Source organism: Gopherus flavomarginatus, chromosome 16 (assembly GCF_025201925.1).
Source record: "Gopherus flavomarginatus isolate rGopFla2 chromosome 16, rGopFla2.mat.asm, whole genome shotgun sequence".
NCBI lineage: Eukaryota > Metazoa > Chordata > Testudines > Testudinidae > Gopherus > Gopherus flavomarginatus.
Window position 1 is genome coordinate 25,404,697 of NC_066632.1, and position 12,580 is coordinate 25,417,276.

General features: G+C 61.0%; 1 protein-coding gene and 2 non-coding genes across 3 annotated transcripts; all 3 read left to right on the forward strand.

The window, feature by feature from the left end:
• The first annotated feature begins 1,376 nt into the window (after positions 1-1,376).
• Positions 1,377-6,384, forward strand: ATP5F1B (ATP synthase F1 subunit beta). The gene is made up of 10 exons (XM_050926044.1): positions 1,377-1,532; positions 2,053-2,235; positions 2,762-2,936; positions 3,438-3,559; positions 3,913-4,097; positions 4,381-4,539; positions 4,782-4,904; positions 5,039-5,251; positions 5,585-5,786; positions 6,166-6,384. Exons 1-10 carry the CDS (start codon positions 1,400-1,402, stop codon positions 6,261-6,263), a joined length of 1,593 nt encoding a protein of 530 aa, XP_050782001.1. The 5' UTR covers positions 1,377-1,399; the 3' UTR covers positions 6,264-6,384.
• On the forward strand, positions 2,288-2,361 carry LOC127035789 (small nucleolar RNA SNORD59). Its single transcript, XR_007769947.1, has one exon. It is a non-coding gene; the product is annotated as a small nucleolar RNA SNORD59 (small nucleolar RNA).
• LOC127035787 (small nucleolar RNA SNORD59) lies at positions 3,745-3,818 on the forward strand. The gene has a single exon (XR_007769946.1). It is a non-coding gene; the product is annotated as a small nucleolar RNA SNORD59 (small nucleolar RNA).
• Positions 6,385-12,580: the final 6,196 nt, after the last annotated feature.

Consider the following 12,580-nt stretch of genomic DNA (forward strand, 5'->3'; position numbering starts at 1 on the left):
TGCACCGGATCAGTGAGGTCAGTACAGACTGGAAGGGAGAAAGCATCATGTTCTGAGCCATGCACGTCACTGCTACAGTGATCAAATAACAATGGTTTCTGTTCAAGCTTCATGGTTACAGAAAGATTCTTTTTTTTTTTACGTCAGACTTAAAATGGTGGCGTAAGGTGGGGCCAGTGCTACCCCTGACTGTGGGAACGGAGCACTAATACATCACTGATGTTGATTTGGCAGAGAATGAGACGGTTCGTGGAGGGAAAATGGGAGCCAGGACGTGTGGGTTGTCTTCCCAGCTCTGTGTTGGGTGAGCTGACATTCAGTTCTCCCGGGTTCTGTTTCTAACAGTGCTACGGCCTCATTGTGTGTGTGACCTGGGACAAATCCATGGGCTGGCTCAGATTCCGTCAACCCACAAATCAGCCTCAGGTCAACAAGCATTCAGGACCTGAATCCTAGGACCCTGCTGGGGGATGGGTCAGAGCTCGGGTCCCGCTGTAATTTTGGTCCAAGCCCTGTCATTCTGCAGTGCTGATGCAGCTCAAATCCCAGCAGTTGTGAGGCCAGGTTTACAACGCAGTGTGGACTCAACCAGCCCGGCTCCCACAGGGCTGAGTTTACAAGGCAGGGTGGATCAGGTAACACCCCGTACCCCAGCTCCGTCCCAGGAGTGTCTGGGGCAAGGTTCAGATGTCCCAATTTTATAGGGACAGTCCCAATTTTTGGGTCTGATAATAGTCTCCTATTACCCCCCACCCACCGTCCAGATTTTTCACACTTGCTGTCTGGTCACCCTACACGCCGGGGGGAGGGAGCTTCACACTCTTCAAAGTGGGCCCAGACCAACCCACATGTAGTTTCTGTCTCAGTACTGGACAGGGGTCAAACCCAGGGGAAAATGGACCGTCTGGCTTAAAACCAGGCCAAGGGCCTGGCTCGGTGTAGACGCTCCCAGGGGCCACGCTGGCTCCAGGGGCTCGAAAGGCCTGGGGGAGCAGGAGTCAGGAATACACCCTCCCCCCAGAGCAGCCCTGGCCCAGCCCTAGGACAAGGACAAGACAGGACACGTGGTCACGCCTTCCTGGGTCCTGCGCCCTTAAGTAGTGAGCCCGCCTCTTCTAGCCCTATCGGCCAATCCCCTTCAAGCAAAGCGGAGGGTTTCCTCTCTCCCGCGGGCCAACTGGAAGGGGTAACGTCACCTGAGTGGCAGAGCTCCCGCCCAATGGAAGAGGCGAGCCAGGAGCGATGGGCAGGGGCCTTGTCCAACGAGAGCGCGTGGACGCAGGACTGGCAGGCCCGCCGCCCAACAGAGCGCGCTGTCCGGGGTCACGTGCGGCCCGGCGGCCCCGCCCCCCGGCGCAGGTCTTGGGCGGGCGGGCAGCGGGGCTCAGTCTGCGCCGCCATGTTGGGGCTCGTGGGTCGCTGCTCGGCCGCCGCCGCCTCCCCCCTGCTGCGGCGCGGGGCGCTGGGCCCGGCCGGGGCCTCGGGGCCGCTCCGAGACCTGCTGCTGCGCGGCGCGGCCGCCGGGGGGGCCCGTGAGTGCGGGGGGGCGGGAGCGGAACCGGGGCGGGGCCGGGCCGGGGGGGCCCGTGAGTGCGGGGGGGGGCCGGGAGCGGAACCGGGGCGGGGCGGGGGGGTCCCCTTGGGGCCGGGCCGGAGGGGCCGGGGCACGGGGGGGCGGTGGAACCGGGCGGGGGGGGGACCCCAGGGCGTCTGGGCACCGGCGAGGAAGGGTCGCGGGGAGGCAGCGGAGCCGGAGCCGGCCCCCGGGGGTGGGGGATGGGTATCCCGGGGGGGGGGGCTGCAGCACCGGGCCCGGGCCGGGACTGACCCGGGACAGGGCGGCCTGGAGGGAGATCGGCCTCCCCCGGCCCGGGGAGCCCAGACGTGGCCTGGGAGCGGGGGGCGCGGGCAGGCTGCCGGGGTCTTTCCTCCCCTGGGGCCCAGTCCCCTCTGACCAGCGCTTGTTTCCCCCAAAGCCCCGGCAGGGGCATCGCCGCCTGTCCCCTGCCCCAGCGTCTGACCTTGACTCTCGCCTCCTCTGCCCTCTCCCAGGCCGGGACTACGCGGCGCAGGCGGCCCCCGCCGCCAAGGCCGGGGTTACCACGGGCCGCATCGTGGCTGTCATCGGCGCCGTGGTGGACGTCCAGTTCGACGAGGGGCTGCCCCCGATCCTGAACGCCCTTGAGGTGCAGGGCAGGGACACCAGGCTGGTGCTCGAAGTGGCTCAGCACCTGGGTAAGCGGCACCCCCTCCGGGTCTGTAACTGGCACAGGGCTGAAGCCTCCCTCCTTCGCTGATGATCCAGCGTGATGACTTTCGTTCTTCTGAGCCTGCTGAAGCCGCTACTGTGATCTGAGAAGGAGCAGGCTTCAAATGGCCGCTGGCCTGGCTCTGCCTAGGGAGAGGCTACAGCGGGGGGTGCAGTGAAAGCTGTTCCCAGGGACTCCTGTGCATGTCACCTGCTCTGATGTCCCTTCCACCTTGGGTACTTCTGCAGCCTCCAGTACCAGAGGCGAAGCGACTTGCCCAAGGTGACACACGTGTCAGAGCTGGGAGCTGAATGTAGCTCTCCCAGGTTAGTACCCTAACCGCTAGGTGTCCCTGAAACTGTCCGCCTTGCTAAGTTAGGAGATACCCCCACCCCCACACCACATGAGGCACCACTGTGCTTGCTGTGGTCAGTCAGGACAGCAACTGTCTTGTTACCTGTGATAGCCTTTATGTAGCATCCATGTAATGCTCCTTTCCCTTGCCCTGGCAGGTGAGAACACGGTTCGTACCATCGCCATGGATGGTACTGAAGGCTTGGTGAGAGGACAGAAAGTGCTGGACTCCGGGGCCCCAATCAGAATCCCTGTAGGCCCCGAGACCCTTGGTAGAATCATGAATGTGATTGGGGAGCCCATCGACGAGAGAGGCCCCATAACGACCAAACAGTAAGTGCAAACTCTCCAGTCTCGTAGGGCGGGGGAGAAGGAGCAAGGCCCTGCAAATCCAAACTGAAAGCGGCTGGGCTGCAGGTCCCTTGGGACTGCATGAGAGAATGGGGGGTGGGTATTGTTGCAGACCCTCTGGGCCACCTTAAATGGCTGTGAGTTTGCAGTGGCATCTCTGTGGTGCTACTGGGACTTGTATGGCAGCTAAACTGAACATCAGGTGTCTTCTCCCAGCTCAGTAACTTTTATCCGTCGATTTCAATGGTGCCTTGAATCCAGCCAGCGTGGGTCCCCATTGCCTAGGTGCGCTACAAATGCAGAGAAGCAGTGAGGTGGCACTGAACCTTTGCTAAGAACTGTCCTCAAAAAGAGAGCCCCCAACGGCCCGTTGTGTTTCCTCCAGTTGTGGTCGTCTGCCTGTGGCAGGGTGTGCCCTAGCAGGCCTTGAATGCCATCCACCTTCTGCAAGCTGACGTGCTTCCTTGGGCCCCTGTCTTGCAGGTTTGCTGCTATCCACGCTGAAGCCCCAGAGTTTGTTGAGATGAGCGTAGAGCAAGAGATCCTGGTCACCGGCATCAAGGTGGTGGACCTGCTGGCACCGTACGCCAAGGGTGGCAAAATCGGTATGTTGCAGATCAAAGGGGCTATGTGGGGGAGGGAGGGCGGGGTCAGCACATGGTTCATGGAGCTGGACTCCCTTTTAGAGCTTAGGAAGCCACCCTGAGCCTTTGTTACTGTGGGGGCTGAGTAGGAGCTTGGTGAGTTTAGAAGTAGTGCCCGTTCCTGCCCTTGCTAACGCGCCCTGTTTCCTTCGCTGATGAGTAACCTGATGACTTTCGTTCTTCTGAGTTTGCTGAAGCCACTATTGATGCTCTGAGAAGGAAAGGGGTGGGGGCAGGGAGAGTCTCATGGCACAGCAGCTGCTTGTTGGGGTGTTATTGAGCTAACCAATTGCACCTGCTCCCCCCTCGCCCAGGTCTGTTCGGGGGCGCCGGTGTGGGCAAGACCGTGCTGATCATGGAGCTGATCAACAATGTGGCAAAAGCCCACGGTGGCTACTCGGTGTTCGCCGGCGTCGGGGAGCGAACCCGCGAAGGGAACGACTTGTACCATGAAATGATCGAGTCGGGGGTCATCAACCTGAAGGACACAACCTCCAAGGTGAGGCGGTGCCTCTGGTTAAGATCCCTGGGGGTCGAGCTGCTCTGCTGTATCGGCCCAGGAGTGAAAGCCGAACCCTGGGGTCTGTGCAGCGTACCCTGAGCAGTGCTGTGTGACTGGCCAAACAAAGAGCCTCTGGCTCAGCCCCACTGGGGAAATGCGTGGTCCTTGGGGGCAGAGCTGGGGCTGGTGCTCCTGGAACAGCCCCATGGAGATTAATGGGTGGGGCCTGGTGAGCAGCCCCGGCTGTCCCGGTAACACACTGGCCTCCCTTGTGCTGCAGGTCGCCCTGGTTTACGGGCAGATGAACGAGCCCCCAGGCGCCCGTGCAAGAGTTGCGCTGACAGGGCTGACCGTGGCAGAGTACTTCAGGGACCAGGAGGGCCAGGACGTGCTGCTCTTCATAGACAACATCTTCCGGTTCACGCAGGCTGGCTCTGAGGTACGGTGACAGGCCAGCACCAGGGAGCCATGGTCACCTGGCCAATGGGGTGAGCTGGGGAACGCTGGCCACCAGCAAAAAGGCAGTGGGGGGAGGAGGAACTGTCCCTGTAGCTCCAGATGGCCCTTCTTGGGCTTACCATGGAACTGCCCCGCCTCATCCAATCCATGTGACAGGCTCCCGTTTGGGCAAGGCCATCTGTCTCTGCAGCCTCCGCCTGACCCGACCCTGCTTCCTTTCAGGTCTCTGCCCTGCTTGGCAGAATCCCCTCAGCTGTCGGGTACCAGCCCACCCTGGCAACTGACATGGGTACCATGCAGGAGAGGATCACCACCACCCGCAAGGGCTCCATCACCTCCGTGCAGGTAACCGGCGCCTGTGTTCTGGGGAGTGGCCGGTCAGTGCCCGCTCAGCCACACCGGCCTCTCCTGGCTCATTGAGACGTTTGCCATCGTGCTGGCTGTACCATGACATCATTGGCATCTCCCTTGTTGCCTAGGCGATCTACGTGCCAGCTGATGACTTGACTGACCCTGCCCCTGCCACCACATTTGCCCATTTGGATGCCACGACAGTGTTGTCGCGCGCCATTGCTGAGCTGGGCATCTACCCTGCTGTCGATCCTCTGGACTCCACCTCCCGCATCATGGATCCCAACATCGTGGGGCCGGAGCACTACGACGTGGCCCGAGGGGTGCAGAAGATCCTACAGGTGAGAGCTGCATGGGGTCAGGTGCAAGAGCAACGAAGGCCCAGTGGTTAGGACGTGACTGCTGTGGGAGGGTCCCTGCTGTTAGCTGGACCAGGCCTCTGGGGCTCGATACAGCAGGGAGGAGCACACACTGGGGGGCGCTTGGGTACTCTGCAAAGGGCTGGAAAGGACCTCAAGGTCCCCTGTTCAGTGCCCCTGGGCTGGACTGTCAGGGGATGCTCTAGGATACAGGCTGTGGGGTCTGCGCATCGAAGGGAGCCCCAGTTAGCTGCTGAGGAGCGGGCAGCTCTGCCAGCCTGTCGATGGCCCTGCAGCACTTGTCTCTCTCTCCAGGACTACAAATCCCTCCAGGACATCATTGCTATCCTGGGGATGGATGAGCTGTCGGAGGAGGACAAGCTGACAGTAGCTCGCGCCCGCAAGATCCAGCGCTTCCTGTCCCAGCCGTTCCAGGTGGCTGAGGTCTTCACTGGCCACTTGGGCAAGCTGGTCCCTCTGAAGGAAACTATCAAGGGCTTCCAGGAGATCCTGGCAGGTGAGGTGCTGAGGGTGGGGCTTATTGACTCTTCAGCTCACCCAGCCCTGGCAGTGGGGGGATGATGGCTGTGGCCCATGGAGACTCCCCTCTGCTGCCAGCTGGGAGGCTGGGCCCACATCTCCTGATGCTGCCAGCAGGTCACTGAGGTCCATGGCCATCTTGGTGGGCTGCCTGGCAGAGACTTGCTTGGTGGGCTGCAGCTTCATCAGGCTCGGGGGGAGAGAGAGCAGCCCCCCCTCTGTGAGATGATTCCCGTGAAGCTGCAGGGACCTTCCCCAGCTGTGTAAAATCCCTGGTGTTTGCTGCTCCCTTGTGGGGAGTCCCTGGGGTGCAGGGAAGCTGGGTCCCCCTCCTCACTGCTGCCCCTTGTGCGCAGGTGCCTATGACCACTTGCCGGAACAGGCCTTCTACATGGTGGGCCCCATCGAGGAGGCTGTGGCGAAGGCGGACAAGCTGGCCGAGGAGCACTCATGAGCCACTGGCTCCGTCGTGCCTCTCCCCCACCACATCCCTACCCAGTTCCCCAGCTGGGTGTCGTGTCGTGTCTGCAGAGTATATTTAAAGTTTCCAATAAAACATCCGTCTAAAACATGAAGCAGGGCTGTTGTCACTGGGGGGAGGATCTGCATGGGGTGGAGTTCTGGATGGGGGGTGACAGTTGAATCACTGTGTGGGGGGGATTCCAGGGGTGTCAGCGTAACTTACAGGGCTAGTAAATGGTGCAAGTAGCTTCCAAACCAGCTGATCATTGGGCCTGGGCTGCCTCCTTCCCTCCCCTTGGCTCCCGGCGGCCTGTGATACAGCTTGTCCCAGCCTGGCTGCTGCGTGGGGCCTGGCGGCCGCAAGGAATCTAGCACTGCTGAGTCATTCGTCTCCGAACTGGAGCTGCTGTCGCTCCTGGCTGGTCCCTGGTTGGTGCTGACATCACCCCCCAGCGGAGACGCTATAGTGCCCAGCTCCTGCCCACGGTTAATTAGCGGGTGGGGGGTCGGCCAAACTCGGTCCCCTGATGGCTGGGGAAGGCGAGGAGGGAGGGCCTGAGATTTCAGAGCCTCCTTGCTGCAGATGTTTGCAGCAGAGCAGCTTGCCGGATGCTTCTGGGGTAGCAGAGAACGAAGCAGGTTGGCTCTGAAATAGTTCTTGCTACGCTGGGCCAGGCTGAGCCAGCCTCCCCCCTCGGGCAGCGCTGTTCTGTTCCCAAGGGCAGGTGGTCTCTTGGGATGAGCCCGTTTCTCTTGGTTTGTAACCATAGGGCTTGGCCAGGCCTGGCTTTAAGAGGTGGAGGCCACTGGCTGAGGGGCCAGTATCCAGCCCTGTCTGCTTCCCAATATGCTCATCACCTCCCCAGGACAGCGAGATTCCTGAATGCCGGCAACTGGCACTGCCATGACTCCATGCCCAGTCCTTGACACCATTCCCCCTCTGCGCTGAAAGCCCCAGCCTGGCACTAGTGCCTGCTTAATATGGCATCGCAGGCAGATGGGCGATGACGCAGCAGCAGGCTTGTGGGAAGTGGTGCAGAAGATGTGCCAGAGCAGAGCCCAGGAGGGAGAAGCAGGGGGTTGCTCAGCTGTACCTGCAGGCGGGGGCTGCTGGCATCGTTAACTCCTGCGTGTCTGGGTCCCAGCATGAACACCCACTGCACCCCATGCAAGAGGAGGGGGAGGCTGGGGGGATGCACCTCCCAGCTGGCTGCCTTGTCTAGTTACTCACTACTATTTGTGGACTGGGGAAAGGATATTCCACCCACAGCAGCAGGAAGAGAGCTCATGGGCTGGGTTTGTGTATATATATAACGGGGGTGTTTCCCTTTTGCCCCTCTGTGTTTCCTCCAGCATCTTACCTCCACAGAGCCCATGGGTCTGTAGCTGCATCTCTGGGTCCTAACAGCTCAGGGCCCCCAGGTACTGTACAGCTGCCGAGACTCTCCCTGCCCCAAGGAGCTGAGACAAGGCTGGGCAGGGGAAGTGATTAAGCTGGTTTAGTGACAGAGCTGGGCTTAGAACCCACGTCTGCCCCTCAACTAGGGTTCCTATGGGTAGGGCACTTTGGAGCTAGGGTTAGGGTTCCTATGGGTTGGCCTTCCTGTCCTAGGCTTAGGATTCCTATGGGTAGGGCACTTGGAGATCGGGTTAATGGTCCTGTGCGTAGTGTGTCACGCCCTAGGGTTAGGGTTCCTATGCGTAGAGCTCTTGGGAGCTAGGGTTAGGGTTGCTATGGGTAGGGCTTCCCGCCCTAGGGTTAGGGTTCCTATGGGTAGGGCACTTGGAGCTAGGGTTAGGGTTGCTATGGGTAGAGCTTCCTGCTCAAGGGTTAGGGTTCCTATGGGTAGGGCTCTTGGGAGCTAGGGTTAGGGTTGCTATGGGTAGAGCTTCCTGCCCGAGGGTTAGGGTTAGGAACCTACTACTAGGTTGGAGTCAAGCCAGTCCAGACCCCTGGTATCTGTGCAGCACTTGGCATAAGGGGGCCTCGGTCTGTGACTGGGATGCCTGGGTGCTACAACAATACAAAGGCAACTGAAATGCAGCCACCTCTCGATTGGAACGTGGCAGCTGTTTAAGCCACTGCCAGCAATGGTCCAACAGGAGCCGAAGACCCTATCCATCTGCCTCACACAATTATGGGGTGGTCAAGAGAGCCCCCGGCCTGCCTGATGAGAAGAGCTGTTGGATTGAGCTGAGCCCTTGGGCCTCAGGGCACACGGACCCCCCAGCCATGTATCAATGGAGCATCTCTGAAGTGCTCTGCCCCTGAAGCCAACCCTGTGCCCTCCCTGTGGGGGTCTCATCCCGCTGCTGGCTGTCCCAGCTCCTTTCCCTTCCTCCCTGCCAGGCTCCAGCGCTGCGGGCACCTGCCGGGGAAGCGGAGCCGTTGGACGAGCGCGGAGGGGAAGGGGCTGGAGGGAGCTGGACGGTGCATGGTGCCAGGCTGGGGGAGGCAGGATGTTTCCAAATCGCTCTTCTGTCAGCATCTATAATCCAGCAGGGTGGGGGGCAGCTAGGAGCAGGCTGGGCCCCTTTGCACCATAGGTGAGTCTGGCCCAAGCCGTGCAGGGGGCCTCCAGTGAGCCCGGCACTGGCCTTGTTAAGGGGGGGCATGGGGTGGTCAGTGTTGGCAGGGGAGGTCTGTATTATTGGGGGCTGATTTTAAAAGGCCCCACTGACCACTTAGCCCTAGACCCAGCCTCCCCTCTCGCAGGCCCTGCCCTGCAGCGCTGGGTGTGGGGCTGAAGCTGCTGGGGCCTGGCAGGGGAGAAGCACCCGCTGGCTGAGCATCCCTGGGCCTGGAGGGAGAGGGCAGCGCTGGCCGGGGCGGGGCAAACAGATGCGGGATTCAGCCAAGATCCCAGGGAGCTGCTCTCTGGCGGGTTAACACGTGGCCTCGCAGCGCGAATGAAGCCCACTCTGTGTGGGAGGGCACCCCAGATCCCTCCCCTCCAGGGCCCCTCATCGTGGGGGTGCCCAGCAGCCCCCTCCCACTCAGGCCTCCTGTCTCTTGCACCATTTTGAAAACACAAAAGAGCCATTTGCTCAGCTGCCTCTTGGCTTTAATAACCATCCCCAGAGCAGCTGGGCCTTTTGTGTGGCTGGGCTGGGCTCGGGGCTCCCCCTAGCGAGAGCAGAGGGGCCGGGAGCCTCACAAGGGGGAGGCCTCTGGGATGGGGGGGGGTGTCAGATTTTCATGCCCCACTTGGCACTGAATCCAGGCCAGGCCCTTGGCTGGGAGAGGGGCCTGGTCTGGGGTCAGAGAAGGGCCTGATCTGTTGGCGAAGGGGAGGTGCCCCCCCCAGCCCCCTGAGGGGGGAAATGAGTTAGGACCAAGGTCCCAGACCCACCTGCCCCGGGAAATCCTGGCTCCTTGCAAGGGGAAATTCCCCAGTGCCCCCCCCCTTCCTGCCCTGCTCCCCTGGGGTTAGTACAGCATGGAGATGGACTCCCCCCCGACTGGGGATGCAATGCCTGGGGGGGGTGCAGATGCAGGGAGAAGCATTAGGGGGGCTGAAAATCCCACCAGCCTGGCTCTCCCATCGGGGCCGAGGTGGGGAACAAGCGCCGTGGGGCGCTCTGCAGTCTCCTGCGGGGTTGCGGGGTCCCAGGCTGGCCCGAGCACACAGCAGGGAGGGAGGCGGCCTCTCCCCACGGCTCAGAGTCCGACAGGTTTGGCCCATGTGCCAGGGAGCCCCGGGCGGCTGCTCGGTGCCAGCCGTCGCCAGTCCCACCCCGTGCAATCAGCCAGCCAAAGGCCAGGCACAGGAGCACGGGAAGGGGGCTGGGGAAAAGCGCTTCTCGAGGGTCTGCTGGCTGTGCTGACCGAGGAGCCCAGTGCTGGGGGCTGCGTGGGGAACACTGACCCCCTTCATGCAGAGGGCTCCAGGGGAGCGTCAGGCTGAGCATGCCAGGGAGGGAAGCAGGGAACCCACTCAGATGAGGCTTGCAGCAGGGGTCTCACGCCTCTCCAACCAGGGGGGTGCCCAGTCCCAGATCTCCCTGCCCTTTTCATTTCTCTCGCAGGCCTGGGGGCCACCTTTGCCTGGCAGCTTCAGGTGCCATAAAGCTGCCAGCGCCCCAGGACCATGTGTAGATTTGACCCCTGCAAAAAAACACTCTACCTCCCCATCCGCCATGGGCAGAGACTGGCTACTTAGCCGCCCTGTCCATGGGGCAAAGCCTTAGTGGTACCCCATGCAGTGGGGCAGGAGGGCTCCGGCGAGCCACTCAGCTGCTTCATAACAGGCCGGAGGTGGGGGGCTTTTCTCCCCTTCCCCAGGCACGAGATTTACCGCAGTGGCGAAGGGATCGGAAAGCATTCACCTGCATTTGCAGTGCCTGACCAAGCCCAGGCTTCAGAAGAAAATTCCCAGGATGCTTTGCAACGTAGCTAGACTGGAGATCACCTGTCACTGAAATGCAGCCCCCTCTGGGGCAGGACGAAGCAGCTGTTTATATGTGGGGAGGTCACACCACTTGGAGATGGAGCCCGGCAGCAGGTCATACAAAGATTGCTCCCCCAGGCCTGAAATGCAGCTGCCTCTTGGGTGGAGCTTGGCAGCTGTTTAGCAGCTTCTCAGCAACATGCTCCATTTGGGACAGGAAGTGAAGACCTCCTTCTCCGGCTGATTAACCCCTCCATTGGTGGAGTGCAGGCAGGATGTTCACGCGCAAGAGCACTCGGGATCTCTAGTGGCCCCAGCAGCACAGCGCCCCCTACCAGCTCACTGGGGACTGAGGCGATGCCGACGCTGAGGGCAGAGCGCCTCCTATTGAATTCCTGGGGCATTCGTTTGCGGCAGGGTGAGCTGGCTTCACCCAAAGTTCTGCCCACGCTTGCTGCTGGGTAGGATGTGAAAGGGGACAAGGGCCTAACCCTACGATCCCAGCCCCGCTGGGGAAAGCCCTGGCTGGGGTGGGCTCCCCTGGCACTGTGGGGGGAGCTGGGAAGAGGTTGTGGCTGCTTCCAACCCTGGGCTAAAGAACATGGGCTAGAGGCCGGGTGGGGAAGGGATTTTTTTAACCCCTAAATCCATTCTCAGGGGGGTCCAGCAAGGTGTGGCTCTGTGGGGCTTCCCCCAGCACCCACTTTTTACCCTGTGCCTGGTGTGTGGGGTGTGCGTGTGTCATGATAGGGGGCATGTGGCATAGTGCCCTGGGCATCAGATGGTGAGCAAACAGGCATCGGGGGGCCGGGCCCCATTATGATGCACCTGGGTCATGGTGCATTGGGGAGGGGGGCCATCACAATGCATGTGGGTCATGGTGCATGAGGGGTCCATTACGATGCACACGGGTCATGGTGCATGGGGGGCCCATAGTGATGCATACGGGTCATGTTGCATGGGGGGGGCACATTACAATGTATGTGGGTCATGGTGCACGGGGGGCCCATTATGATGCACACGGGTCATGTTGCATTGGGGGGGCACATTACAATGCACATGGGTCATGGGTGCATTGGGGGGCCCATTACGATGCACGTGGGTCACTGTGCATGGGGGGGGCATTACGATGCACACGGGTCATGCTGCATTGCGGGGCCCATTACGATACACGTGGGTCACTGTGCATGGGGGGGGCATTACGATGCACGTGGGTCACTGTGCATGGGGGGGCATTATGATGCACACGTGTCATGCTGCACTGGGGGGCCCATTAGGATGCACGTGGGTCACTGTGCATGGGGGGCATTACGATGCACACGGGTCATGCTGCATTGTGGGGCCCATTACGATACACGTGGGTCACTGTACATGGTGGGGCATTACGATGCACGTGGGTCACTGTGCATGGGGGGGCATTATGATGCACACGGGTCATGCTGCATTGGGGGGCCCATTAGGATGCACGTGGGTCACTGTGCATGGGGGGGCATTACAATGCACATGGGTCATGCTGCATTGGGGGGCCTATTAGGATGCACATGGGTCACTGTGCACGGGGGGCCCATTATGATGCACATGGGTTATGTTGCATTGGGGGGGCACATTACAATGCACATGGGTCATGGGTGCATTGGGGGGCCCTATTACGATGCACGTGGGTCACTGTGCATGGGGGGGGCATTACGATGCACACGGGACATGCTGCATTGGGGGAGCACATTACAATGCACGTGGGTCACTGTGCATGGGGGGGCATTACGATGCACATGGGTCATGCTGCATTGGGGGGCCCATTAGGATGCACGTGGGTCACTGTGCACGGGGGGCCCATTATGATGCACATGGGTCATGTTGCATTGGGGGAGCACATTACAATGCACGTGGGTCATGGTGCATTGGGGGGGCCCATTACGAT

Coding starts and splice junctions, on each gene's coding strand:
- ATP5F1B (XM_050926044.1), top strand. CDS start 1,400: ATGTTGGGGCTCGTGGGTCGCTGCTCGGCCGCCGCCGCCTCCCCCCTG. Junction 3,560..3,912: donor CGCCAAGGGTGGCAAAATCG/GTATGTTGCAGA, acceptor CCCCTCGCCCAG/GTCTGTTCGGGGGCGCCGGT. Junction 4,098..4,380: donor TGAAGGACACAACCTCCAAG/GTGAGGCGGTGC, acceptor CTTGTGCTGCAG/GTCGCCCTGGTTTACGGGCA.